This window comes from Anomalospiza imberbis, chromosome 2, assembly GCF_031753505.1.
Source record: "Anomalospiza imberbis isolate Cuckoo-Finch-1a 21T00152 chromosome 2, ASM3175350v1, whole genome shotgun sequence".
In the NCBI taxonomy this organism is placed as follows: domain Eukaryota; kingdom Metazoa; phylum Chordata; class Aves; order Passeriformes; family Viduidae; genus Anomalospiza; species Anomalospiza imberbis.
In genome coordinates this window covers 17,849,075-17,876,702 of record NC_089682.1, presented here as the reverse complement: position 1 = coordinate 17,876,702, position 27,628 = coordinate 17,849,075, and the positions used below count along the sequence as shown (strand labels likewise).

Here is a 27,628-nt window from a genome sequence, read left to right as displayed (position 1 = left end):
AACTATTAACTATTTCATTTACAGAGAAAATGAAAAGCAAAACTCTGACAATTTCAGAAAAATGGTGACAAGCAGTAAGAATGTTTTACTTATATAAATCAGAGATAAAAGGAAGCAAATTACTGTGATTTGGAACTTTATAACCTTTCTGCCCTCTTGAAACTAGTGGGAAAAATTTGATTAAAAAATTACTATCTCAGCAAGTACAGGCCATTCTCTTCCTAGAAGCATAAGCAGGATATTCCTCAAGCCAGCAAAAGGAGGAATAATAATAAAAGAGTTGCCCAATATTATTTAAACCATCGAGATAAGCCAAAACCATTGAGCAGCTAGCATCAGCAATCATCTGACTCTGGGATTGAGCAAGCCAATCTTCTGACACTGAAGCTAGGTTAACAGCCAAGGAAGGACAGTTTCCTCCAGGACTTACCAGTGAGATTAGCCCTACCACTAAATTGTATGGGAATGGACCTCTCAAACCTGAAGCAGCTTTATCATGTAATGAATCTTAATGAGTTCTTGAAATTTGGTCAAGAGGTCTGATCTGGTTCTCCATCTCCAATAAATACTCCATAAATCAGAGAGTGGACTCCAGAAGATAAGGCTGAAAGGTACAGTTTCGTTTCCTAAGTTGTATCACTAGAAGTTATTTAAAAGGTTTGACATATGAAAATAAGCTCTCTCTTCTTTGAATTTGTGCAACTCCATACTCATATTATGAATTACAATTGGCTGTATAACTTAGATCCTTTCCATCCCTGCTTTAAAATGTCTAAAAAAGGCTTACATTTTACATATGTAAACAGTCATCTTTCAAGTTCAATGGAACTACTTTAAAGAGTACACACTGATTCATTTTTTTTTCCTAAAATAGTTTTTTTTATAGTCCAAGAATTATGATTTTGGAGTAAGAATCATTAGAAAATACCTTAAAAAGATATTTTCAAAATCTGTAACAAAATAATGACTCAATCTTTAATATTAAATTCTTCCAATAGTCATCAATTAAAATACCACTATTTTTCTGTAGAAACAACACAGAAATGCTATAGAATACAAAGCAATATAAGTACCCATGAAAATATAAATATTATTTAATGGTATAACTTTAATACAATTTTTTTCAAAATAAATTTAGTCAATAGTTTCTAGGACTTGTCCAGTCTCCACACAATCATATCTGAACTGAGCTGAGCTTCTGCTATTTTCAAAGCAATTTTTTGGTACAGGGCACCATTCATTGTTTGGTTCATACTTCGCACACTCTCTTCCCGCTCATTCTGAAGCTTCTTTCTGAATTGCTGGATTCCTTCCTCAGTGTCCAGTAAAGAAGACAGAGGAGCATTATTGATTTTCTTGCCAGACTCATTCCTCCATGCCAAGCTGTTTTCAGCTTTAGTTTCTTGTAAGAAAAGAGAATTCTTCAAGGTGAGCATTTCCTTTTTCAGAGCCAGTGCTAAGTGTTCAGTAAGTACTCCCTTGCTTCCTGATCTCAGGAGTTTTACACTGCAGCTCAGAGGGAGAACTCTAGTAAGGCTGTGAAGGCACTGGAACAAGACAGTCAGATTTCTGTAAAACAAAATGATGTCGGTGTCAAAAAAAGTATACTCTGTAGTTTCCACCTATCACAGAAATATCCTAGCCAGATAAAAGATCAATCCAAACACAGGAATAAAAGATACAGAAAATACAATCACAGCCCATACACATGAGGCTCAGTAACAAAACAGGATCAAAAGTGAATAGTATGAAGTAAAATCACTTTTCAAAAGGAACCAAAAAAGTCTTGAGACTTAAAATTTTACTGATTGATTGCCTAAACATTTCAGGCTTTCCTCTTACATAGAGGAAATCAACTCCTAATTTGAGGAAAAGACTGAACCTCACTACAAAATGCACTCTTACCAGTTACACATTTTCTTTTTTATTTTTTAGCTTGAACTCTTCAAAACAGCAACATTTGTCAATATCCCAGAAGTACTTTTTATGTTATAAGCTTTATCCAGCTAAGTCTTAAATTGTGGCAGTATTACTAACTTGCTTAACCTGGCTTAGGAAATGTTTGTCTAAGAATCTGCATAAAACAGGACATCAGTCAGACTCTTCAGATTATTTCCTTTTCACAATAATGGTAGATAGGAAATAACTATAACAGATACATGTACAAAATGAGACTACATTTATATTGCAATACTAAACTAAAAAATGACCTAGTGATAAATTTAATTTAACTTGGAGTTTGTGGTTTGTTTTTTGTTTTAATACTAACATATAAATATTTAATATTTAAGGGTTTTTTTTAAATTAACACATTGAAGAAAAAAAATCTACCAATTACACATTATACTAAGAATAATGTAAGAAAAAAAAGAATATAAAATTATGATGCAGCAAAATTAAGAGACGAAATAGTACCAAGCAAGTGTTAATGGAGACTAGACTTATTTGTAAATCAATGTCCCAGCTGAGACAAAATTAAACAAGTCAGTTCAGGTTCTGCCATAGTTCTGATCTGAAAATAGGTCTGTTATTGATGATTGTTACCTTATCATCATATTTGCAGCCTATTGGTTATGATTTTGGCTGCTGTTAATGGTACCAGTAAGAAACAGCATAAAGATAAAAAAGGGTGTATGGAAGATGAATATAAGCTATGCTTTTCAAGTGATTTTACCTGCAAAATATTGTTAGAACTCCTTCAAATGGATTTTTCAGGGCCCAATTAAAAATTGTACCATGGACATTTCCCGCTTTATGACAGAATATGTTGTCCTGGCATTCCTTAAATGGTGTGCACTCCATTTCTCCCAGCAACCATGAGCTGACTGGAGCCAACGTGCAGTCACAAGACACAATCTGAAAGGAGAATCTGACAGACACTGCAAGGACAGCAAGTATATCTTCCATGGAACCTGCAAGAAAATACAGCAGAAAAAGGTATTTGAACTAAATATTTTGATCATGCTGCATGCATTAAATTAACCTTGATTTTTGGCTCATATTGCCAGCTTTTTTGTGAAGGATTTGCACCTGACTTCGGGCATTTTTGGGGAATTTTCTTCTCACCTAAATTCTTATCCCTACTTCTGTCAAGCAAAACAGTTGATTAATGGAGCACCACCAGTAGAATGAAAGCTCTTAAGATAAACATCACCTTCCCAAAAGAAGACTATTAATAGACTGTGACAGTAAGATAACATGTTGGCTTTAGCAGTGACACAGCATTAAAGGAAGAAAAATTAAAATTCATTGCAAACAATGAAAAGGATATTTCATTACCTGAGCAAAGGCCCAGTTCAAAATCAATTCAGTCAGGAATATGGAAAGAAATTAAAATAAATTATCTTAATATATGTGTAGATGAGGAAGAACTTCAATTACTTTGATATTATTTAAGAGGTAGTAGTATGTCAGAAAAAAACTTCTGTATCTAATTACAGTATCTTATTTATAGGAAAAAACATAGGCTTCAGCATTCTGTACTCAAACTTATCTTCAAAATTATCCTTCCCAGATACCCTTCATCACCAATGCTAGCAAAACCTTACAGCAACTCACTAAACATTTTTTCCATTTTGAAAAATGTTTCATCTCCTATTTTACCCAGCTTTAATTCCCAAAAGGTCTGTGCAGCTTGTGTTCAAAGAGAAACTTAGCTTGGCACCACCTAGAATAAACAGAAGAATTAAATATATATATTTATAAATCTAAAGTATATAAATCCATTTACCTGTACAGTAACTATTATCCCTTAGCATTTTTATTGAATATCTGCCATTTGAAATATCTTCCAGACTTAACAAAATTTTCCCACAGAGTACAGTAATCTTTTTGCTCTGCTGTAAACTATCATTCTGATTGTTTTGCTTCCTAGCATGCAGAAGAACTATGCAGCACACACGATGAAATGCCAGTAGTGGGGAAAGGCTGGTGACAGCAGTGACTGTCTTTGCTCCATCCAGCTGAATCCTTGAAGATCTCTTAGGAAATTCTTTTTTCCGATCATTCTTGCTATGCAAGTCCAATTTCATCTTTTTTGAAGGAGGTTCAATTTGACTTGAGGAGACTGCCATTGCTGAGAAGGCTTTGTTCAGCTTAATGATTTTACTTTGACACTTGATAATTGGAGAAATTGAAGAGAAGTCTTGATCCATCACTAAAGATAAACTGACATCAGTCAGTGACCTGTGAAAATCCATACAATATGACTGCACTCCCAGTTCACATTTTTGCCTTCTGACAAATAACCACAACTCTGCAGACATATATAGACATTTAAGACATAAATTCCGATACTATTCCAGATTAAGTCATAGACTTTGCAAAGAGGTTAAGTTCTTCACATGACTGTTTCATATAATCTCTTTTGTATAAACATTTTTCAAAATGGGAAATGAATATTTGAAGAGTTTCTAGGAGTTAGATACCTTATTTCAACCAAAAGAATTTGGATGTTTAATTCTGACAGAAAAAGTTGAAAAGTCTACGTAACCTATAAAAATACTCTGTGACATTTATGGATTATTTCTCAAAGATTTGACTTTCTTTTTAATAAAAAACTGCATAAAATATCAATTCTGCCCTTTTGAGGACTAGAAGCTCTTCTGATACTATACATTTTTATAGATATTCAAACAAAATTCAATGTAGAGTAAAATAAAAGGTTTAAGATACTATTACCTTGAACATGCAGCAATTTCCTGAAATGTATGAAGTACTTTATTTACTCAACACAGGACTCTCTCAATGAATTCCTAATATTACTGTTCCAGATCCTCTCTCAATGAATATATTATTCTGTCAATCAATTCAATCTCAAGATGTCACTGACATTTGAAAGTCTTATGAATGTCTAATTTTCTTTACAAAGAAGTATCACCACCTCATAAACCAATCTATGATATCACTGCAATCTTGCATTAGTAGGAAGCACAAAAATATTCAATAAAGAATTAAAGTGTTTTGGTTGGAGATAAAGCAAGTTCTTTTCCCCACAAACACAGGTTGTTGTACACAGTACTGAACTGGAGCTCAGAAGACCCAGGTTCTGCTGCTGGCCTGTCAGATAACCTTGGACAAATGGCTTCTCCACAGATCTTTTCTCAACTCTAAAAATGGGGGAGAGGTCTAGATTGCTGCTGGTTTTTAAAATCTGCTGGAGATTTCTGAAGTTATAAACGAATTAAGCATTTCACTAAAAAATAAAAAAAGCAAAGGCATCATCATCAAAGCTAAAAGAACAAACACTAAAAAGGAAAAAAAGCAATCTTTTGCCTCAGTGGCTCTTAAGAGAGTCTGTCAAGAGGATGACATCAACTTTCTTGTAAAGTTACAGCAATCTGGCAGTTGAGAAAGAATATAGCCGCAGCTCCAGCAGATTGGCCAGAGGGCGTAACAGGTCAGCTCTCTCACAGCCACCTGAATGATTTTTTGTGGCATCAGTAGTCTTTGAGCTCAGCCAAACACAGCCTCAGCTACACTGCCTGTGGGAACATGGGTCAAAAGAGAAGTTCTGACTCCAAAGTTTACATTACACAATACATGCTGTAATTTTATATTTTATGTATTCTTTTTTTTCATACTGTTTCAACTTAGTTCCCTCTCTGTAAAGGAAAATGACATAAGTAGTATTTACAACTAGAACTGAGTAATTAAAATAAATAGAATAAACAAATAATTTTAAAGATAATCAGAAAATCAACCAAATTATTTTGAAGGTTTAAGTATTGTGTGGTTGATTGCTCCACATGATTTACACAAAATACAAGCTTTGCAAGCATGTTGATTAGGTATTTGACTAGAAGAGTTCAATTCAAAAGCTAAGTATTTATTAGTTGGTAAGAGAATTTAATATATTTTCTTTTGTGCTTCTTGAAACAAATCAATTAGGAATGGCAAGTAGCTAACAGTAAAGCATCAGGAACTAAGCTAAGACAGACTTTTATTTACAACACATACTGATGTCAGCATTGCTATGTCAACATGGACTATAAAGAGCCATAATTTTTGTCGAAGATAACTCTTTTGTAAAAAGTCTCCAGTAATGTTGCAGTTATACTCACATAACTGATTTCTGTCTGTATAATGTATTTTTCTGTGCAGTGCTAGAGAGGAAGCAACCAGTAGCAAGAATACTGAAACACTTTATATGCACATGCTCAAAATGAGGAAGTTCAAATTTACTGCAGAGCTTAACCTACATATTAAATTTTTATAAAACTACCAATGAAATAATTGGATAAGTGTATATACTCACAAACAAAATGATTCAGTTAGTTTTACTCCAACTACCAGGCTGTCACCCACAACACGCTGCCACAATTCCTCTGTGAAGTGCTCTGGGACTTCAGATGCTGATGATGTCTCTTTACTAAGAGAATCAGGAGGATTTTCTACATCATCCCAGAGAGAGACAAGGCCTTCCTTACAGAAAAATGTGGTTTTTTAGATAAATTAAGCAGAGATTTTGGTTCTTTTTATACTGCATTACTTTGTGTTTTGCCACAAGTGACTGCTGGAAGAGCTTTTAAGATACATAAAATGAAAGATATATATAAACTATATATAGTTTATTCTCTACAATATCTAGAATTGAATTTTCTTAAAACACTTTATATCATCATGTGAAGCACAACTTATTCTCTCCTTGTAGACATCATATGTCAAAATCTTGACCTGTCATAAAATTAATTGTCCAAAGATTTAAGGTGCTAGAATTTATATTATTGAATTTAATTGCTCAAAATTTTGCTGTGCAAACCCAGAAAACTTGCAAGATGTCACAACAGTAACTGAAAGAGAGCAACTCCATTTCAATTAAATTAGGTTTCTTTTGAGCAACATATTAAAATAAGATTTTCCCAACCTCCATCACCTTCTCAGCCCACAGTTCACTCTGCCCCCACTATAAAATCAATTTTGCTCACATAGTTCTATGACAACTCCCTTTTTGTAACATGTGATATTACATACAGATATTCAATATCTAGGCAACTGTGGCAATTAGAACTGTACCCTCCCCTCATGTTTGTCACTAACTCTATCAGAGGTTACTCCTCCATACCACTCAGTTGTCAGGAGGTATTGTGCACATCAATTTCAAGCAGAAACAACTGAATTTACTCCTAACTACATATATTGGCAAGTTAAGAAAATGAACCTGACATAAATAGCAGATTGATGAGTTTTGATAGTGGCAACCCCTACAGGCAAAAGGGGTAAGTGGTTAATGGCAGCACCCTCAACAAGTGGCTTGGCAGAATTCAGAAGTGACCTGGCCCATCTCCTGCATTTTACCTTTTTTGAGTTTGGTAGAATATGAGTTCTTTCTTCAACAAGATCTATTAATGCTCTGCAAGACTCAAGAATAACCCTCTTTTGAAGTCCTAAATGTTGCTGCAGCTCTCGAACAGAAGTCCAACCAGCCTGTAAAAGATAATCATTAGACTACTGCACATAAGATATTAAAGCTATCAAAATATCTTTTCAGCTTTCCATTTTTATGCAAGAATCACAAATAACATTTCTAAAAAATGTTCAAGTCAGGCTACTCTGTTTTTAAAATACGAATCTCAGAATCCTGGTCTTTCAATATTAAACCTAGAGTTAAATATTAAGGTAAACTTAATCAAATTACATAGATATTCAGATAAATTTCTGTATATATATTTCTGATTTTATCTTTTATTATTAATCCTACTTCACTTTTTCATGGATAGCAGTTTCATCTTCTTCTCAAGATTTGTATTGATTATTGGTCAAATAAATATATTGAAGAGTTGACAGATATATAAGCAGACACACAGGTTGGCTGTGTCTCTGTTAAACAAATCACAATGAAAAAATCCCCCAAAAAACCAACCAAGGCAAACCAACCAAAAAAACCCCACAAAACAAGTAATAAAGAAAAAAAAATCATGCCAGCTTGCCAGGTTTTAAGAAAGATCCTCAAAAGTATTATCTGGAAAGGAACATCCTGACAAGTCCAATGCTGTCAAGGAGAGAACTCAACCCTGGAATGCAAAACCAAATTTCCTTCTTCCCCATCCCCTTAGAAAACCCCACCAAACAAATAACACACATAAATCCATTATAAGCCTGAATAAAAAAGCAGTTCTTGAAAGTGATGTCCTATGCTCAAGCTGCAATGGCAAAGGACATTTAGACCAACAGCACCCTCACGAAAAGTTTTGCAAAAAAATTGTCACCTATCCAACTGTGAATCTAAGCACCAGATTCCAATCAATAATCCAGTGCCAGACATTACTCAAGAGATGAAAATGAAGAGTTAAGAATGAAGACGAGTCTACAATACCTTCTTAATTTAGGTCATCAGAACACTAAGCCATCATTTACTCCCATTGGAGCCAGCTCTTGAATAAACAATTGAGAACCAGAAAGCAAATGGGGAAGCACAGATATGGAAGCACATTCTTGCTTGCTGACTAATCTGGCTTTTGCAAGCCCTTTTTCCTCCTAAAGCAACACAAGACCTGAATTCCACCACATAGCAAACCCAAGACTGAGACGTGTCCCCCGCTGTCACAAGTGACAGGCACATCCTTTCTGCTGCATGCCAAGATGCACTGCACTACAAGCATCAGCAGGAGTTACAAGTTTTGTGCTTTGTGTGAAACTAAGAAAATAAAACTAGATCACCTTAGAAAATAAACATGAACATATAAACAAAGCAGACCAGGGCCAAAGACAATAGAGCTGTGAGTAAATCCAGTATTAATAGTCCTTACAAAACTGTCAACTAGTGGGGGGTAGAACAGTGCCGTGGACATAAAGACACTACTTTATTTCTGCCAAAACAATCAACTAAAACCATGATAAACCCTCTAACCTCAGCTGTTGCAATGTAACTTCAGTAGTCTGCCAAAGGATATCGTCTTCAGAAGATATCAAAACACGTGTTAAAGTAAAAAAAACTGCAAAGGAGGAAAGGCTGGATTCAGACCCAAAATAGTGTATACAAAATAAACATAGCACAATTCAAAACTGCTCAAGCTGATCTATTATTCAATTTCACTGCCTGCAAAATGCAGTTTTTATATATTACTGCGTATAACTTAAACACAACTTAATTATACAGTAGACTATAATTAATTCCTGTCAAAGTTCTCATGTGGTTAAGAAAACAGCTGTGCAGATGTGAAACAAGGGTTAAGCAACAAGGATGCAAAAGGGCTGCATCTGCTGTTTTATCTTGTTGTAAAACACATGATTCCATGGAGACTGAAAACTTGATTTGATTGCAAATTTCTAGAATACCTGAATTTTGATGATAAATATCAAGAGGTACCACTTCAAGACTAAATAACCTCTGAAAATTCCCAAGCTAAGCAGAACTCATGCAGTATTGCTTCAAACCAAGCATCCTTAAAATTCAATTATACATCAGATTATAAAAGCCAGCAAGAGTACTTCACTCTTCAGCAAATATAATACAGAACAATGGGGATTTCAACAAGGAAGCAAGAGTGAGGTTAAAAAGAAATATCTGCACCTACTTCCAAATCCATCAGCTTCACAACTTCAAAAATTTACAACATTAAAACACAGTAAATTTCCAACTGCTTACAATGCTTGTGCTAGCATGTGGCTTTGAAAATTAGAGATTAAAAAGATCTAAAAGCACAGAAATGTTAGGTCTTAGGAAGGGTCTGTAAGAACTCTATCAGCACATGATAGATAAAATATCCAACCAGTGGCTTTTTTCCAGCAGAACCAGCAGCCAGTGCAAACCAGATAATTAATTTCATCCTGACAAGATTCACAGAGCTGTACAGCTGGAAGCCAGTTAGTATATTGAAAGAACCAAGTTATGGAACATAGAACGTACAGCTGTCAATGGCTGGGTGGGCAACCTCATTGGATTTGTTGAAGGAGTAGCCAATAAGAGACAGAAACTAATTTCTGTTTTGTAGAAGAGGAAAGTAATGCAATGAGTAGGGCAAGAAGGCAGCAGTGAAGTCAGTTTTAAAATATGACTGTCCAAAAAGAAAAAAATGCAGAAACAGAAAGAGATGCATTTGTAAAGAAGACTGCACTTCTGCATGTTAAAGCAGAAGCCAGTAGGCCTCTAACATGCAAACTGTAAAAAAGTAGGATTGGAAGGGACCTCAAGAGGTCCTCAAAATTAATCCAGCTTCTATTTTCTAGCCTTCTAGGAGGGAAAAACCACTTTGTCCACTGTTCTTCAAACAGCTTTTATCTTTTGGATGATGCACTTTAGATATCTTGTTTATCATCAGAACTAGAAAACTCTTTTTTCAGTCTTTTCCTGATATGTCCTCCTTTTATTTATTTATTAACTGGTTAACTATTGCCAATTCGTTTGCTTCATTTTTAAAGGATGGAAATAAAACTGCCACAATACCCTACTTAGTTTTCACTAATTCTCAAGTAACAGGAATAATTACTTCGTATCTTGTCTTTAAAGTACCCTTAGCAAATTAACAATAGCCTCACATCATTGACTCAGTATGAGAGTCATGTTCTCCCCTAAAGCTTTTTTTTCTTAAATAATCTTCCTATTTGTTAATTATTACCCATTTGGTATAGGCTAATATACACACTGCAAAAGAACTCACACTGGTGAGTATGTTGGGTGGGAAACTCCCAAATTTCCCCCAGTTTGTTTTATAAATTATTTTAGTTAAAAGAAGGATACATTCTAGCTTTATCTACAGTACCTCTCAAAATTATCCTTGTAAAACCACTAGTAACAGGACCATGAACATCAGAAGGTGGTGCAATAACCACCGTCACCAATTTGTGCAAATGCACTCACTGGGAACCTGCCACTACATGACCTGAAAGTTATGTGTGTAATGGGGAGCAAAAGAAGTAAACGTTCCAATTTTTTTAAGCTGGTATTTAAACATGAGTAAAATGACTGCTAAGGAGCTCTGATAAGATATCTTCAGCATTATCTCAAACTTTTAATTAAAATTAAGTTAGACCACTACAATTACCTAAATGCACTCATAACAACCGAGAGAAACAACTGAAACACAGACTACTACTGATTCAAGAATAAATACTTAACCACGTTGACCTTTTCCCTGAACCACTTCTTCAATAATAACAGTATCATTAGCCTCACCCTCTAGATAATGCAATGATACACAACAGTAATTTACAGAAAACGGGGAAGCTGAACTGTTGAGTACAAACCTGCAATCTTGTTTCAAGGGCTCGGACAGTAAGCAAACCATTTTCTTGCAATCCTTCTGCAGCAGGAACATCATGTTTATAATTGATATCACTCTGAAAATAAAAAACAAAACCAAAACCCTGAATGAATTAAAAAGCTGAAAGTAAGGTACAGGCTATTACACAGCATTATAAAAATCTGGGAGAAAATACAGCAAGCCAGTAGAATCACACTGTCTTCTAGAAGAAAAATCCTATTTTATGAAAGGAATTACAATTTGATAGTACATAATGGAAAGACCCAGTTATGAGGAGATAATTAACAAGCACTATGGCCTTAATTAAATTAAGGGTTCTTAGACAAAAGGTAACCATTGTGGTAAAACTATCATGTATGTAAAGCATTTTCAGCTGCATTAAATTCCCAACAGAATGTTGATACAATCATAGAAGCAAAATAACATCTTCAGATAATTTAAGATTACAGCAGGGAATATTGTATTCAAACTTCACGGCATTTCACAGCACACATCCAATTTCATTTTGTATCAATACTTTAATGATTTGTTGAGGTTTTCTTAATTTAGTAAGCACAGACTGAGTAGCTGAGAAAAGGCAAGCTCAACTTACTGCATAGTTGACCTCCCCAAGATCTGTTATTTTGAATGTACTTAATACGTCTGTATTGGAGTCATCCTTAAAAAGCAGTAACAGCTGCTCACTTCCAGAGCCAATAAAATCATCCACCAGAACACACTTCACTTTTTGCCATTTGGAAGCCACCTACAGTAAAAGAGGTTTTAAAACACATTTATTAGAATAAATGTTGTATTTGAGACCATATTTTGGTGAAGCTTACTTTCCATTAAGAGCGCCTATTCAGTTGTGTGAAATACAATAATATTTAGAAGTTTCAAGCTCTCACTCTCACCCCATCATTTAGAGACTAGGTAACTCTGGGAAAAATTAGCCACTTCTCTTTAAAGATCACTTTCCAGATTACAGGCTGCAGAGAAGGTGAAAACTTTTCCATGTATTTGAACAGCTGAATGTTGTTACATTTATTTAGAAGCAGTAATACTTGAAGATCAGTTAAAGGCATGGTACCTTTGAAATTGAGAAATATCTGTTTCACAACAGACTTAACTATGTTTGAAAGTTAAAGACAAATTTTTATAATAATGCCAGCAACTAAATAGTACAATTTTTTATTTCCTGACTTATAAAAGTCTTCCTGTCAGACTCCTACAAAACCCTAGCAGAAACTTTGTCTCTCCTAATTTTAAGAAACGATAGCAAGGCCTTTTCCTGTCATTTTTGTAAAACAACATTTTCTAGGAACAACTTTTTGTTATTAGGAATTAAGGCTCAAAATGCTTTGATGTTCCAATGAGTAGTTTATACTTTATAATGATATGAGGTTACTTCTAACACAAATCATCCAGGCACACTCATAACTGCCTTACAACTTCAAGTTTTCATACTACTGCAGTTTTCACTTAGCAGCAGAAGCTTTGGTAAGATTCATAAATGTATTACTAAGCGAGAGAATACCATCTTCCTTTTAAGATATATAAGCAAGCAAAGGAAGCAAAACAATGTCATACTTTAGACAGGTTATTTTATCAGCAGCAACAGTAATAATCAAGAAATCTAAAGAACTTAAACATGCAGGGTTTTAGTTGCAGGACATACAATAAGACAATATATACAAAAAAGACCACAGTAAAATGGAGCTTAAAGCCACTGGAGTTTAAAGCCACTAGTACCTGTAAGCTGTCTCTCCTCTGTATGACACAGCTATTTCCAGAGGCAAAAGATACAGCAAATAGCAAATCACTGCTGCTGGTTAGAGCTGGTTTTACTGAACATGGCTTTTCGTAAGGAAGCTCACAAACACCTTTAGGGGTACCATTTTGGAACCAAATAAGCTGGTTCTTGTGGGTTATGGCAACAAGTGATATTCGGAGCTGTTTTCTCAATCTCTCACTCCTGCAGACATAAACGGAAGATACCACTCTGCTGTAAGCATGAGGCATGAAGCACGTGCCAGTCAGAAATTTTTGTGATTGAATCGCATATCCGAAGAACTCACTACCCCAGATGGCTCTGTCGGAAACAGAAAATCCATCTGAGTCTTCAGTCTCTGGCAGGCAAGCAGCTCTTATCCCTAAGATAACAGTGCCTTCACCCACAATTTCACCTGTCCACACTACAGAAGAAAGATGAACAGGAGCACTTCGAACCACGCAGGTGTTGGAAGAGATGTAGAAGAGCTTGTTGGCATGTGTCCACAACAACGATGGGCCAGCAAACAACCTGATATCTTCTTTCAGCTCATAATCCAATTTAAAATAAAGGGATGGCTCAAATTGGTTTGAACTGTGAAGCAACAATAAAAAGTATTTGACACTACTCCGTTTTTTCTTCTTCATCAAAATGCAGGGAAGAATAATTCCTGTTCTGGAATCTGTTGTGCAGCTACAACAAATCATTTCAATTTTTGAGTGACTGGCTCCCATGCTGAATACTCCAGAAGACTTCTGAACAAACAGCTTAGTGTCTCTGTTGAACGCCATCCTTCTGACACATAAATTCATTGCTTTATCATCTGCTTCCTCTGCATGCTCTGGTTTTGTCAACTGAAATACAAGGACTTCACCATTGTAGGACAAGAATTGATCTTGCTCACTCAGAAACATCTTGATATATCTTTATGTATATTCCTGTACAAGAAAATCATGTATCCGTATTTCTGTCAGGCTTATTTCTTTTTGGAAATTTTACCCTTTCTGGACATTTTCCATCTACAATAAGCAAATAAGAAAAAAAAATTAAATTGTTTTGGGACGAGCTGAACTGAGGCTTAAGAATAACTATGCATTACAAAGCAATAACGCAGAAAAATTTGAGAATGAGGCCAGTATGTGCTTTAATCTCACAGATTAATAATGAAATTAAACAATTTTGTACTGAGAGATTTAACTGGCAAAAACATTTCAGAAATGTTTTTTTACCAATGTATGAATTCTCTGGTTATCAACAGCTGCACAATGCAATATATATTGATAGAAACCAAGCCACACACTCACAATTTCTGTGATTGCACTGAAGAAGCTACAAATATACTGAGCAGACTGGAAAGTAACTGTGCTTTGAATTCTGAAATTAAAGAGCCTTCTCTCGGGCGCAGTGCTTATTAATAGTTATAATTTATTTTTTGTTAAAACTATAAGGGCTCGAAGGAGAAAGTTCTCTGAGGAACCATACAGTCATTTTGCGGCCAAGTAGACTCCCTCCCTTTCTCCCTCCTCGCCCAGAGAAGGCCCCGGGGATCCCGAGGGAACCGCAGCCGTCTCACCAAGTTTCACTCAACTTGCAGGGTCCGCAGCGACGCCCCTCGCTCGGCTCAGGCCGCGATACCGCCCGCTCCCGCACAGAGACGGGCTACAGACAAGGGCAGCGACCGCGGGCTCCGCGCCAGCGGGGCCGTAGCGGGGCCGTAGCGGGGCCGTAGCGGGGCCGTGGCGGGGCCGTGGCGGGGCCGTGGCGGGGCCGTGGCGGGGCCGTGGCGCGGTTCCCGGCCGGCGGGGCCGCTCCCGGCGGGGCCGTGCCGCGGTTCCCGGCCGGCGGGGCCGCTCCGAAGCTCCCGCCGCGGGGAGCATGACGGGAGCGCGGCCGGGGGCGGGGCCGTAGCGCGGCCGGGGGCGGGGCCGTAGCGCGGCCGGGGCGGGGCCTGCCGGGCCCCGGTCTCCCTGAGGCCCCGCCCCCCGAGCGCCGCTCCATCCCCTTTTCCCGCCGCTCCTCGCGCCGCCGGAGCCGCCTCAGTGCGGGCGGCGCGGACGGACCCGCTGGAACATGGCTGAGGTGAGTCCCTGCGCCCCTGCCCCCTCGCTGCTGCCTTCCTGCCCGCCTGCCGGGTGTTCTCTCCCCAGCTACCGCCCGCAGCCGCTCGGGGTTGGTGGTCTGGCAGGACGGGTGGCCGGGCCCTGGCGTACAGGTGAGGGTCTGGGGCTCTATGGAGCCCCGGCCTTTTCCATCCTTTCTCGGCCCTCCTGTTCCTTGTTTTCTTTCAGCAGCGGCAGGATAAGGGGGCGTTGATAAGCGAGACCCGGCGGCGTTTCGAGGCGGAGTACCTGCCAGGTGAGCTGGGAGCGGTGGGTGCGGGCTCTGGGACTTGTCCACTGTCGCTTTTCCTCTCGGGGCGCCAGGAATCCTGCTTTCCCAGGTCTGGGAGCGTCTGTGATTTTCTCACAATCTTGTGGGCTGGAAAAGGCCTCCGAGATCATCGAGGCCAACCTGTTACTGAACACCTGTCAGCCAGACCACGGCACTGAGTGCCACATCCAGTCTTTCCTTAAATATTTCCAGGGACGGTGACTCTGCCACCTCCGTGGGCAGCCCGTTCAAATATCTAATCACTCTTTTGTTAGGAATTTCTTCCTAATGTCCAACCTAAACTGGCCCTGGTGCAGTTAGGGTGTCTGAATCCGTGGAAGGGTACGATGCATGCAGGTTTCTGTGCTGCCTCTCGGTGCTGGGTCGCTGTCTTGTGCTACAGGATATGTTGGGGCAAATCTCTTGGTCCTTTTCTCTTGCAGGCGTGTTTGGTTGGCTGGGGAGCGTGGCCTGGGACATTGCTGTGCTTGGTGTTCTTTGGACATAAAACATGGCAGGGAAGGGGGAATGGAGGCATTCTGACCTCACTGAGTTGGTCAAAGGAAGAGTTGTTTTTCTGGAGTAACTTGTGCTTGAAATTCATGCAGGCCATAATTAAGATCATGCTGCGTGTCCAGCTCAGTTTTTTAGTGCAGGTGCATTTAAACTTGTAAATGAAGGCTGGGAGATGCTGGGGATGCCTAGGGGAGAGGGAAGACTGGGGTAAGCCTAGGGTGGTTTCCTTCTATTTCAAGGTTGAGTTGCATTGCTTATATTGGAGGAATGTAGAGTATGCGAACAACTGCCGTAAACAGTATGTTTCTTTGTGACTATCTGGAGACTTTCTACTAAAAACGTGCTTCTGTGCAATTTTTAATGCAAATACAGTAAAAGTCCAGTAGTTGTGTTGCCTGCATCTCCTTTAATATGAGCCTCAATTCTGCGAACAAATGCCTTGCTTTGGTGTCTCTGATCAGAATTATTGAGGTTACCCTGCTATCTATCACTTTTATGTAAGGGTTATGTGCTTCTTCATTGTAGTGAGCTGGAACATGCTTTTGGAAAACTTTGAAGGTCTCGAGGGTGGTACAACTTTGTTTCATATGGCTGCTCTGCTGACTTTCATAAAGGAGACTATTTTGGCCTTGGTTAGAAATCATCTTTATTTCTGATGACAAAATTTATTAGAAAGTCTTAAAGTAGAGAGAGCTTATTTTACTATTTGATATTTCTAAGTGAATAAAGATATCTTTGTAAAACTGAGGCTTGAATGAATGGAGGCTCATCTTAAATTCTAATTTTTTCTACCTCTTAATGTTTTCAGTTATCACATATTTTCATATGGTAGGTGATTCCATATGCTGTATATTCTATTATCCCGGAGTCACACTCATAAATAATTATTTCAGAAAGCCTAGGTCTGCTCTAGGACAGTGGTTGTGGAATAAGGTTATTACTCTTTCAGTTGATCTACTGCTTAAAATCTTGGAATTCCATGAACTTCTCTAGTTCTAATGATGTCTCTCTAGGGCTTGTTGATACAACCATTAAATAACTGAATACTGTTGCAAGGTAAGCTGTAATCCTATTTGCAGTATTTTGAACACTTTTTCTTAGCAAGCCCATTTTTGGGTCATGATTTTAGGCTGTTGGCCCTTTCAGGAAAATAGGATTATGACATTTTTGAGTTTGTATGAAGGTTCTGCCACAAATTTAGGAATGCCACAAGCAAATTAATGTTCTCATGACCACAATCAAGAGTGAAAACCACAGGATTTTAATTTTGTACTGGTCTATCTGCTTTTACTGTGTGTGTTCTAAAACATATTATTTTATGCTTCTTAATCAAAGGAATGTGGGGCTGCATGTATGCAGACACGCTAAAACCTGTGACTTTGGGATGTAAAGGTACAAATGATTGCTTCATGCCCAGGAATGTTAGTCTGCTTTCAAAACTAAGGGCACTGTCAGGCTACACTGAGAAGCTAATCCTTCCTGTAAAGTTTAGTGTGGTCATAGAACTGTGGGCCTCTACAGAGCAAACTTTATTCTGTTTACAGGTGAACTGCAGATGTTAAAGTTGGAGAAAAGTTTTCAAGCAGTTTTTTTTTTTTCTTCTGGAGGTTGCAGCTGCCATTGTTTTGTTTTCCCTCTGGGAAAAGCAATGTAACTGGTTATTCTAGGAGCACAGTAATTCTGATCATCAAAGATGAAGTGATTCTTCCCTATTCTGTAACTCATAGTTACTAGTTTCTCTCCTGCCCCTCCTCATGCAGGAAGATTTGGCAATGGTCAAAAATGCTATGATGGCCTTACAGTAATGTTTACTTTTGTTATGAAATGAAAATTGAGAGGGTCTTTGAAATCCTATTTTTTCATTGAAATGATTTATTGGCAGAATACAATTTTTAGATTAAAGTAGAATCTACAAGAATATATTATATAGCTGATTCAGAAAAGGCTAATATTCCAGCATGTATTATAATTATTATTACAATAAGATGCTGTGGTCTTGATAATTTTCAAGGCTGGGTGGGAAAAGTTCTATTCAGCAATTGAAAGCACCATAAATCTGTTTTTTTTTTTTTTAATTATACATTTTTTTTTCATTTATGTGACCAAATCAGAAGATGCTTTTGATAGTCAGATACAGTGTGAAAGTGGCAGAGAACCGTACTGGTTCATTTCCCAAAATTTGTAGAAGAACTTTCTTGCTGAATTTATTCAGCTAATTTGGCCATTGAAGTGTTCTAGAAGAAAAGCTTGGCCACTGTTGGATCTTGTCTGCAAAACAGTTTTTTTTTCTCTTCAGTTAACTTTCTAGCTGTGTTCTAAAGACAACTTCAGCTCTTGTGAAGAATGTATGTCCCAATAATGGAACCCTTGTATTTAAAAGGTTTACCTCCAATAGTGTCCCTGTTAGTCCAATAGACTGGCAAACACTGTCTGATGTGGTAGGCAGACAGCCCTTTGTCTTCACTGGTTTTGGGCCTAATTTTTGTTTTGCCTGTTTAGATTCTTTGTGAGAGTTGGTGACGTAAATGATTTTACTGGTGAAAGGAACAATGAAAACAAAAGATTTTTTTTTCTAGCACTGACTGGCACTAAAAATGTTTTCTAGCAAACAAGCATGTTTTTTTCTACAGTGAATTTCCATTCCTTAGAGGATTTCTAAAATTAGCTTTTATTTCTGGGCTATTACTTTCTGTTTTAATGTTACAGTGGAAATTATTTACAATCAAGTCTTGTTAGATATTTTCAGTAAGCTGGTTTTCTTCACATTTCCTTTTGTATATTAACTGTTTATAACTGCCTGTTATTTCCTGGCCTTCCCCATTTACATCCTTTTCCTTTTTTCTTTCTCCTTTAGGCAAATCTTAATTTTCAAAAAAGATTTTGCAAGAGAGATTTCCTATCCTTCCAATGTAAAGGATAAAATTTCACCATGACCTTCTTTAAGCCAGTAGCAAAGTGTTTTGTTAATCGTATGGGTTGATTGCAAATAAACTTTTAGGCATCTAAGACACCCTTAAAAATCAGCGATAAGAATATTGTAGAAGACTCCTGAAGTAGTGTTTTGGATACCTGCATGTCTTTTTATGCTCCAAAAAGTCTGTTTCCCCTGGTTCTTGGCTTTCAGGCTGAGACTGGTGGAAGGATAAGATGGGAAACATACTTTCATGGAAAGCTGTGTAGCATTAGTGATTGAGCTTTTTATTGAAAGCAGTCTTTATTGTCACTGAGTGTTCAACTTTGCTAAAAGTTTATCTCAGTTTCTGGACGCAGTTATTTTATTTGTCTATTGCTGCTTGAGGTTATTGAAATAATTCCTTATTTGATGGAAAGAGTGTTTGGTTTGTTCTTCATCCCTGTCCCTTTATGGCTACTGACCTTCTCAAATTGTTTCTAGTCTTGTTGATTTTCTCATGTAGCAACTGAAGGCACATACATGAATTGTTACAGTGCTTAACTTAATGTTTGCCATCAACAGCTAGTTAAAATGGGTTTCCTCTTTGTAGCCAAAGTCAGAGAAATAATTGTGACCATTTTAGACCAAGAATTCTTGGCTGGAATAGCTTTAAGGTATTAGTTAAATTGAGTCTCTTTGTGTAATGTAACACTTGGCATACTTTTCTAAGTTGCTTTTTCCCTCTACTTTGTACAATAAAATTTTTGTGTTTACTCTCTATTAAAAGCTATGACTTGTTCTGCAACACTACTTTTCTAGGGAAGAGTTTTTTTCTGAAGGGAGAGGTCATTCAGGTTTTTAATTCTGAACTTCTCTGGATTAATTTAGTGTGTGACTCAGCTGTGCTGCCTGGTTTTGAGTCCTGTAGTTAATCTTCTCTATTCCTGCTGAATATTCTCAAATTTGTATTATTTTTCCTAAAGCATGAACACTAGAAGAAAATACAGCAGCACAGAGCTGTTCTCTTGGTAATCACAGAATAGGTCAAGTTGGAAGGAACCATAGTGGCTTGTCTGGTCCAGCCTGTTCAAGCAGGGTCATCCTGGAGCACAGGGCACATGTTTGCATGCAGACAGTCCTTGGATGACTCCACACCCTCTCTGGGCAATCTGTTGCAGGGCTCAGTCACACACAGTGAAGAAGTTCTCCCTCATACTCAGGAGGAACTTCCTGAGCATCAGTCTTTGTCATTGCCTCTTGCCCTGTTGCTGGGCACCACTGAGAAGAGCCTGGGCTCATCCTCTGACACCTCCCTGCAGATACTGACAGACATTGGTGAGGTCTCCTCTCAGTCATCTCTTCTCAATGCTGAACAGTCCCAGCTCTCTCAGCCTGCTCTTTTAAGAGAGGTTCTCCAGTCCCTTAATCATCTTTGCAGCCCTCCACTGGACCTGCTCCAGGGGCTCCTGGCATGGTAATTAGATGGCAGTGAAAAAAAAGAGTAATGTACAGAGAAGGGATTTTAGAATTTGTGCCTCAGAAAACTTAATGAAATCTTCTAGTGAAAGTATTGCAGTGAAATTTGTGTGCATTTAGTTTTGTGTAATTCTGCAGTTGTTTTCAGAGCTGTTCTCTGGTGTTCTCGAAGATCCTTTATGTTGAAACATAGTAATTATAGAGTTTCACTGGAAGCTTCTCAGCTTGAAGAAGGCAACTTTTACAAGGGCAGAATGTGCTCATGGAAAGAACAGAAATCCTCCCTAAACCAAAAAAAAAAAAAAAAAAAAAAAAAAAAGTAGAAGACAAGTAATATAAGAAGTTGCTGTTCAACCAGCTTTTGTCTTCTTTCAGTCTTTTCTCTTGACCTCAAATGCCCAAGGAGACAATGAAAGTGACTTTAACCAACTATTTTCAAAATAAGGTTAAATACCCAGTCAGTTTTGCTCACTCAAATTTTCCTGAAGGGCTTTCACATAAAAGGAATAAAGAGGGTTAATCATGACCACATCTCCTTGCTACTGTCACTCTGAGTGTGTCAGTAACCGTGTAATTATAAATGTGTAATTTATAATTTGGCAGATTATGCTTTTTCTTACCTTTTTGGATCTGAGTCTTGCTTAGTTTCTACAGTTTCCTGGGTGAATGGAAAAGTATTGCAGCATCCCAGTTTTGTCTCTTCCATGGGCTGTGGAACTTTTCTATGATACAGAAAGGTTTGTGTGTCTTGGACTGAGGAAGCAACCAGGTTTCCAAGCCCCTGGACTATGAAATGCTACACAAAAGTCTGGCACTGCTGCTACACCCCTGGTTTTCAGTAACTCTTTCTGAACAGAAATAGCTGGTAGTGCTGTTCCTTGTGTTACCCTTGGGGTGAGTGATGTGTGTTCCAAATACCTTTTGAAATTCTGTTAATTATGGACTCAGTTACAGAGAGGTCTCTCTTCCTGAGCTGAGGGTGACTAAACTTAGTGTCTCAGTTGTCCTAGTGTCAGTCCTGCAAGTGTGGAGAAGCAAGCACCTCATTTTCCTTTGAGAAAGCATCAGTATATGGTTGCAGGTATCTAAATGGGTAGGCTTGGAGATTGTCTGAGGTAAGTTACTTCAGTTCATAGTTCCACCTGAATTTCCATATGGGTGCCCCTCAAATATTGTTTCTTTTTTGGCCTCTTAGTTGTTGTGCAGGATGTATTTAAATTTTTTTGAGAATCCCAAAGGTCTTATTTTATTTTAACTAATTTTCATTTAACTCTAGAAGTTTCTAATAATACAGTAACTGCACTCAAGTGTTCCATGAGTGATTTAAAATTAGAAACATTCTGATTATTTCACAGTAGATTTTGAAAACAAGTTTCCAGATGTCTGTAGAATTATGTGGCATATAGAGATTTGAAGAGGAATTCCTCCTCTGAACTGACACATTTTCAATCACTGGGTTCTTGGAAGGACTCCATTAATTTTATTTTATTCTGCTTTTTGTGTGTGACATAAAACACCTTTGTTTTGGATTCACATTCTAATTTGAAATTTTACTTATTTACTATTTTGTAGCAAGACTTGGATCAAGCAAGTAAAAGTCATACAGTATTCAGTACTCAGTACTGTTGTTCTGTCAATCTTAAGCTAACCTGATTCAAATACTGGCTTTCTGCAGGTGCTTGGATGTAGACCTTGAATAGTTGTTTCCCCTGGTTTTAGTGTATATTGTAGCATATATGTAAATTCAGATTACATGTGTCTTGTTGAGAATTTAGTTACAGAAGAGAAGGAAAGATCTCTTTCAACTATCCTAATCACTGAATGCAGCTTGCTTTCCATTGATATTGAAAGTTTGGATTAAACATTTTCTCAGTTTCACTTTCATTTTCTTAAAATACTCACAGTTAAATGTCTATGTTCTTAAAAATATTCTCTAAGTTCAGAGTTTGGGAAAACTTCTTAGTGGCTGAGAAATGTGTTCTGAGGTTTGTTCCATGTGATGGTATGTCAATGGTTTTAAATTACAGCTTGATAGAAGGTGCACAATTCTCTAATTTTGACAGTTGTACTCTTAGACAGATACTGAAAGCTAAGAGAGCCTCAAAAAGTGGTGTGAAATGTCATCTTGTTAGTTTTTACCTGGTGGTGGGTTTTCTCTTTAATTACAGAGTACCCTAATCCCTTATTTATATGAGATACACGTGGGACTGATCTCAGCAAAGTACTTGGCTGATTAACTGCAGTCAGTCATAGCTAGAAGCTAGTGTATGTTAGAGATTATTAAACCAAGGTGAAGTAATTAACTTGAAACTAAGTACTGTTAGCTTTTCTCAGACAAAACTTCCTAAATCATTGGGGGAAATAAAAATTTCAAATGAGCACTCGAGACTGCTGAGACAAAATTTCACTCTCAGGATTTTTGCAGTTCATCTGTGATTCCTCTAGAGCCACAGAGAATTTAAACATTTCAGTTTGGTGCTGAGTGATTACTTCACTGGGCTTAGCCAGAATGTAGGAAATCAGCTGTCCAGTGCAAGTATGGAAATGATGAGAAAAGGAACTTCAATAGTTTTAATGAATATTAAAACTTCAAGATTTTAATGGATTAGAGGCTTTTGGGCAGAGAAGAAAATAGGGGACTAAGATTAAGGAAAGTGGGATTAAATTCTAGGGTTATCTAAGGAACAAAATAAAGTAGTGGAATGGGATTAAGGGAAGGAGAAATTTGAAGCATAATGAAGAAGGGAACATGGTAGATGATGTATGTGAGAAGCAGTTAGATGTGAAGAGATGCATTGGGGAGTGCAACTACAATTTAGTGAATGGACACATTTAAATTGATATGTTCTTGCAGTTATATTGACTAATTTATAACAGGAAACAATATAAATTGAAAGACAAGTAAAATAGATAATATTTTTGCATGTAGGCCAGTAAAACAAAAAATATTAGCAGAATTTAGTGGTGTTTTTTTTTTAGCTCCTTCCTCAGAGTTGTCTGACTGAAATACACATTGCCAAGCCATTCCATCACAATTCTAGATAGTTGTAAATGGCTCTGAAAGCAGTTTATTGTTGACAGACGAACAGTTCTTTCCAGTATGTGAAAATTAAATCTGTTTTATTAAGTCTTATTTTTTCCCATGGTAATCATGAATTTAAGTGAATAGTTTAAGAGCTTATGGTTTTTTAGTAGTTAGCAGAGATGTGTATCATTGTCTGTTGCTTTCACAAGCCTGTTTCTATTACGGGCTCTTGATTTACAGTCTATTTTTACCAATTTCTCAGACAGAGGATCATTGATTTAAAAATTGAGCTTTTGTTTAAGTGTATCTACAGTAGAAATGAGATCACTTAGCATTTGTGTTTTACTTTCCTGTTTAAAAATAAAAAAACTCAGAGCAGCAGCAAATCTTATTTCATCTGAAGTACTACCAAAAGCATGTAAGCCTGATACCTGCATACATGCAGATGCATTCATCTGAAGTACTACCAAAAGCATGTAAGCCTGATTAGTGTTGCTAATGTGATACAAGAAGCCTTGGGGGCTTTTGTGCTACTCTAGAGTTGTGTGCAGTTTTTATTGGGTAGGGTAAAAATTTATAACAAGTGTAAACTGTAATTTTTTTAAAGAAAACAATTTTGTTTAATGCAATTATATATAGTTCATGCTCAAATCCACAAATTTTGTATTTGTTGTCAGACATTTTATGGTCTAACATGCTGATACCTGTAAGTATGAGAACTCAAGCATATACTTGTGATGTTTAGTATATACATTCATCAGTACACAGATTCTAATACTATATGCTAATTCATGTTAATTACAGAAAACTGGTTTTAGAAAAATTACACCTGTCCCAAATACACCTTGTTTTTTTCTTTGCATAAGGATCACAGAAAATATTTTTCTAGTGAGAGTAATGTTGTAGTGTCCCTAAATATCATTACAGCAGATAAATGTTTTTCATTAAGTTATCATGCTGTGCTTTGTTTCCTTAAATTATAAACTGCAAGAGAAAGCCTATGTACCAAGTAGATGCTTATAGACATACACTTAACAAATCTCTTCACGTTTCTGTAGCAAATGCTATAGACACTAACTTATTTATTTCCTAGATAAATCAGATAGATATGATTCTAGAGATGTGGAAAGACTTCAGCAAGATGATAAATGGGTTGAAAACTACTTGATTTGGCGTCATGATGTTGTGGATGATGCATTAAAGATGATTGATGAAAGCTTTCAGTGGAGGAAAGAATACACAGTTAATGGTAAGCTGTGTTATACAATGATTTTGAAGGTGTGTGTTGCTTTCCTGTTGAACTACCACTGACCTCTATATGTAGTTTCATTAAGAACCTCTTAAAGGTTTGCAAGTAACATGGAGAGCTGAGCAAGAACTTTAAAAAAAGGAAAAAAAGATAAAAAGTATTGCTTTTTATGTGGACCAGTAGTGTCGGTTTTGTTGTGGTTCCATATGTCTATTGAAAGGGTCTTTAAAGGGAAAGAAGGAAGGCAGCTGTCTGTTGTTTTGTCTCTCTGCATCATAGAGGTCTAAAAAAAAGCAAACAACAAAAAACCCCGCAATAAACAGGGCTATCTTGTTCATTGTAATAGCACTGGTCTGCTATATTAAATAAGAGATCTCATTTTTGTGCTGTGAAAACATTTTGAAGGTGAACTCTATCTACAGGACTTCACACTCTGAATTAAAGGATAGATCATGGTGGAGAGGCTTGAAATATGAAAAAATTAAACATTTACAGCATTTTTTTTTCTGTAGATTTAAAGGTTTTTTTTCTGATTTTATAAATAGATTCTACTCTATAGCATGAGAACAAGTTAATAAAGATTTCAAATTATCTCAATATTTGCATTATAAGGACCTTGGAAAGTGGCTTATAAAGATGTTTTTAGTGGTTTTTTTTTTTTTTTTGTTAGACTTCTACATTTTTAGTGACTTCTGTTAAGATACAATGTGATTATTAATATAATTACTGAAATAATATTTCATTTGATTTTGCAGACTTGTCAGAATCGGTCCTTCCAAAATGGTTATTTGAAATTGGTGCTCTCTTTCTGCATGGATACGATAAAGAGGGCTATAAGTTATGTAAGTTATACAGAATAGACTATTTTCAGTCTTTGATCATTATTTTGTTTCCAGCATTTTATCATCTTGAAAAAGAAGCATTTTAAGAACAGACATAGGTATATATTGGCTACTGTTTTTCTGAAAAAGGTAATTGAGTAATAAAGTTTTTATTTATCATAGAATCCACTGAGTTGGAAGGGACCCAGCAGGATGATGGAGTCCAGCTCCTGACCCTGCATAGGACAGCCTCAGAATCACACCGTGGGCCTGTCTCTGACAGGCTTGGTGATGTGACCACTGTCTTAAACAAGAATATAGTAGTTTAATGTGTGTTCTGTGTTTGAATAGGGGTTTCTCTTAATCTTGAAATACAGTCTAGCTAACATGCTATACTTAAAAATATTTGTTTCTTTACATGAAACATGGAGAAGAAATCTGGTTTTTACTAAAACTTTCCAAGTTTCAGGGAGAAGAATAGTAAGCATATCTAAAGTTATTTTCAGGCTTGTCTAACTTAGATACTGTAAAGGTAGCAAAAATGGAAGTTACTCTTCACATTACTGCCCTGAATATTTTTCTCACTTATTGTATAATCCATAACTTGGTTTCAGACATTTTTATAAAATCTTTACTTTGAATTATGCCTGTGCGGTTTTTAAATGGAAAAACAAGTCTCTGTATGACTCATTTATTTTTATTCCAGAAGAATATATACTAGACTTTCATTTCTACAATGTTGCTCACCTCCTGGAATTTTTCATTTTATTTTAGAAAGAGCTGTTGCTTTTATATAATTCTTAATGTGTGTATAAATAGTTTTTCAAAACACATCAACTGCAGTGCTGTAGGAAACCTAAGTAGAAAAGAAAAGATTAGTTTTACAGCAATATTAGAATATGTGCTGAACATAATATTGTCTGAAGATCATGTGATTTAATTTTAAATTATGAATTGCTAATCTAGGTAAATAGTCTTTAAATACACAAAAGTGGTTTTCCACTTTATTGTTTCTTCTGGGGCGTACTTCTTTGTATTTTCAATTTCTAAAAAATTATAGTAAAAAAATGTGAGAAATGTTGGGTATGTGAAGAGGTATGCAGTTTTTCTGTCTGTTCAGTGGTCGCAAAATCAAGACAAATGTAAAATACAAACTCAGAGGTGTTAATACATTTCAGTGCATCCTCTATAGTTATTTGCATGATGTTTTCTGTTTGTTTGGATATTTCCTTTCAATTTTTGTGGGTGTTTTTGTCCAAGTTTGGTTCAAAGTGAAACATCATACAAGAGATCCTAAACAGCAACTTGACAAAAAGAAACTGGTCGCTTTTTGGTTAGAACATTATGCCAAGAGAGATCATGGAAAGCCCTTGACAGTGGTATTTGACATGGCTGAAACTGGAATCAGTCACATAGTAAGTATTTTTACTGTCTTGTCTTGATTGCTTTTGGAATTATTATTGCTTTTGGAAAAAAGGAAGTCGTTGTACAGTCCTTGACACAAAAAATAACTTAACAGTCATTGAGATAAGTGATCTGGTAGAGCTTTTTCCCATGACAGAGCACATTCCAAAATCTTTTGTTACATATTAAGTTTTGTCTTCTGCAACATGCTGAAAACTTGCTTTTAGTTTGGTGGCTGAGCTGGTTTAGATTCCAAGGTTGAGATCTTGCATATGAGTACATATTTATTGATTTAATCTAATAACTAAACATCTCAGATTATTCTATACAAATACATTTTATTTTTTAACCTATAGACAATGACATTTTTCTTACTGAGTACCATGCTGTCCTGTTATTACAAGAATGGCTGAAACTTGTATCTTTGTGCTTTTTTATCTGGTGGTGGTGGTGATATGGCAAGAAGTAATGTAAGCAAAAAAAACCTTATCCCCAAACCCAACTCCAAAAGGTTATCTATATTTGGCATAGACAAGATTATTAATGTTGCATTGGGACCATGCAGCTGTGCACTACAGGGGCACCAGCTTATGAACTCGTAATTTGACAAATAAAAATGGTGTGGTTCTGTTTTCCAAGGTTGGTGTTCTTACCTGTACAGTGAGAGCTGTCTGTTCATGCTCCTAAAGATAATACTGGAACCACAGTTTTACATAACAGGAGTAAAGGATTGTAATAATTTCCTTGATGTGAAAGACCAATTTGATTTGGGGTTTATGGATTATGTCCTGAAATGGCTTTTTTCTCCCTGTGTCTTTGAGATTCCCAGAGACAAAATCTCAGCAAGTGCTATCTGTAACTGTCCCATTGTACAGTCTTGCTTTGTAGTTAATATGTTTATCACAGAACAGGAATATTTTTGA

The 27,628-nt window shown here is 36.8% G+C and overlaps 2 protein-coding genes across 5 annotated transcripts in view; one reads left to right on the top strand and one right to left on the bottom strand.

Annotated features, from left to right (window-relative positions):
- Positions 1-953: 953 nt before the first annotated feature.
- FANCB (FA complementation group B) lies at positions 954-14,545 on the bottom strand. Of its 3 annotated transcripts, none has more exons than XR_010995898.1 (10): positions 14,525-14,545; positions 12,933-13,970; positions 11,794-11,946; positions 11,185-11,277; positions 7,297-7,425; positions 6,257-6,423; positions 3,731-4,185; positions 2,675-2,912; positions 1,913-2,074; positions 1,411-1,569 (listed from the first exon to the last, which is right to left on the bottom strand). XR_010995898.1 is itself a non-coding variant. In XM_068180020.1 (10 exons), exons 2-10 carry the CDS (start codon positions 13,863-13,865, stop codon positions 1,528-1,530), a joined length of 2,247 nt encoding a protein of 748 aa, XP_068036121.1. In that variant the 5' UTR covers positions 13,866-13,970; positions 14,525-14,545; the 3' UTR covers positions 1,411-1,527. The 3 variants fall into 3 exon arrangements, 2 of the variants coding, with proteins under 2 accessions (XP_068036120.1, XP_068036121.1); XM_068180020.1 differs by having other exon boundaries at positions 2,038-2,074; XM_068180019.1 differs by lacking the exon at positions 1,913-2,074 and having other exon boundaries at positions 954-1,569.
- Positions 14,546-15,168: 623 nt separating this feature from the next.
- The window catches only part of MOSPD2 (motile sperm domain containing 2), a 30,964-nt gene continuing 18,504 nt past the window's right edge, over positions 15,169-27,628 (top strand). The window contains exons 1-4 of one of the 2 annotated variants that reach the window (XM_068180018.1): positions 15,169-15,306; positions 24,325-24,480; positions 25,236-25,322; positions 26,562-26,716. In XM_068180018.1, coding sequence (XP_068036119.1) covers positions 24,435-24,480; positions 25,236-25,322; positions 26,562-26,716 — 288 coding nt within the window. In that variant the 5' untranslated portion in view covers positions 15,169-15,306; positions 24,325-24,434. Of the gene's footprint in view, positions 15,307-21,299; positions 21,322-24,324; positions 24,481-25,235; positions 25,323-26,561; positions 26,717-27,628 lie in introns of those variants that run through there. The other variant, XM_068180017.1, reaches the window with a different exon arrangement.

Coding starts and splice junctions, on each gene's coding strand:
- FANCB (XM_068180019.1), bottom strand. CDS start 13,865: ATGTTTCTGAGTGAGCAAGATCAATTCTTGTCCTACAATGGTGAAGTC. Junction 2,913..3,730: donor GGATAATAGTTACTGTACAG/GTAAATGGATTT, acceptor ATTTTCTTGCAG/GTTCCATGGAAGATATACTT. Junction 1,570..2,674: donor GTTCTAACAATATTTTGCAG/GTAAAATCACTT, acceptor TTTGTTTTACAG/AAATCTGACTGTCTTGTTCC.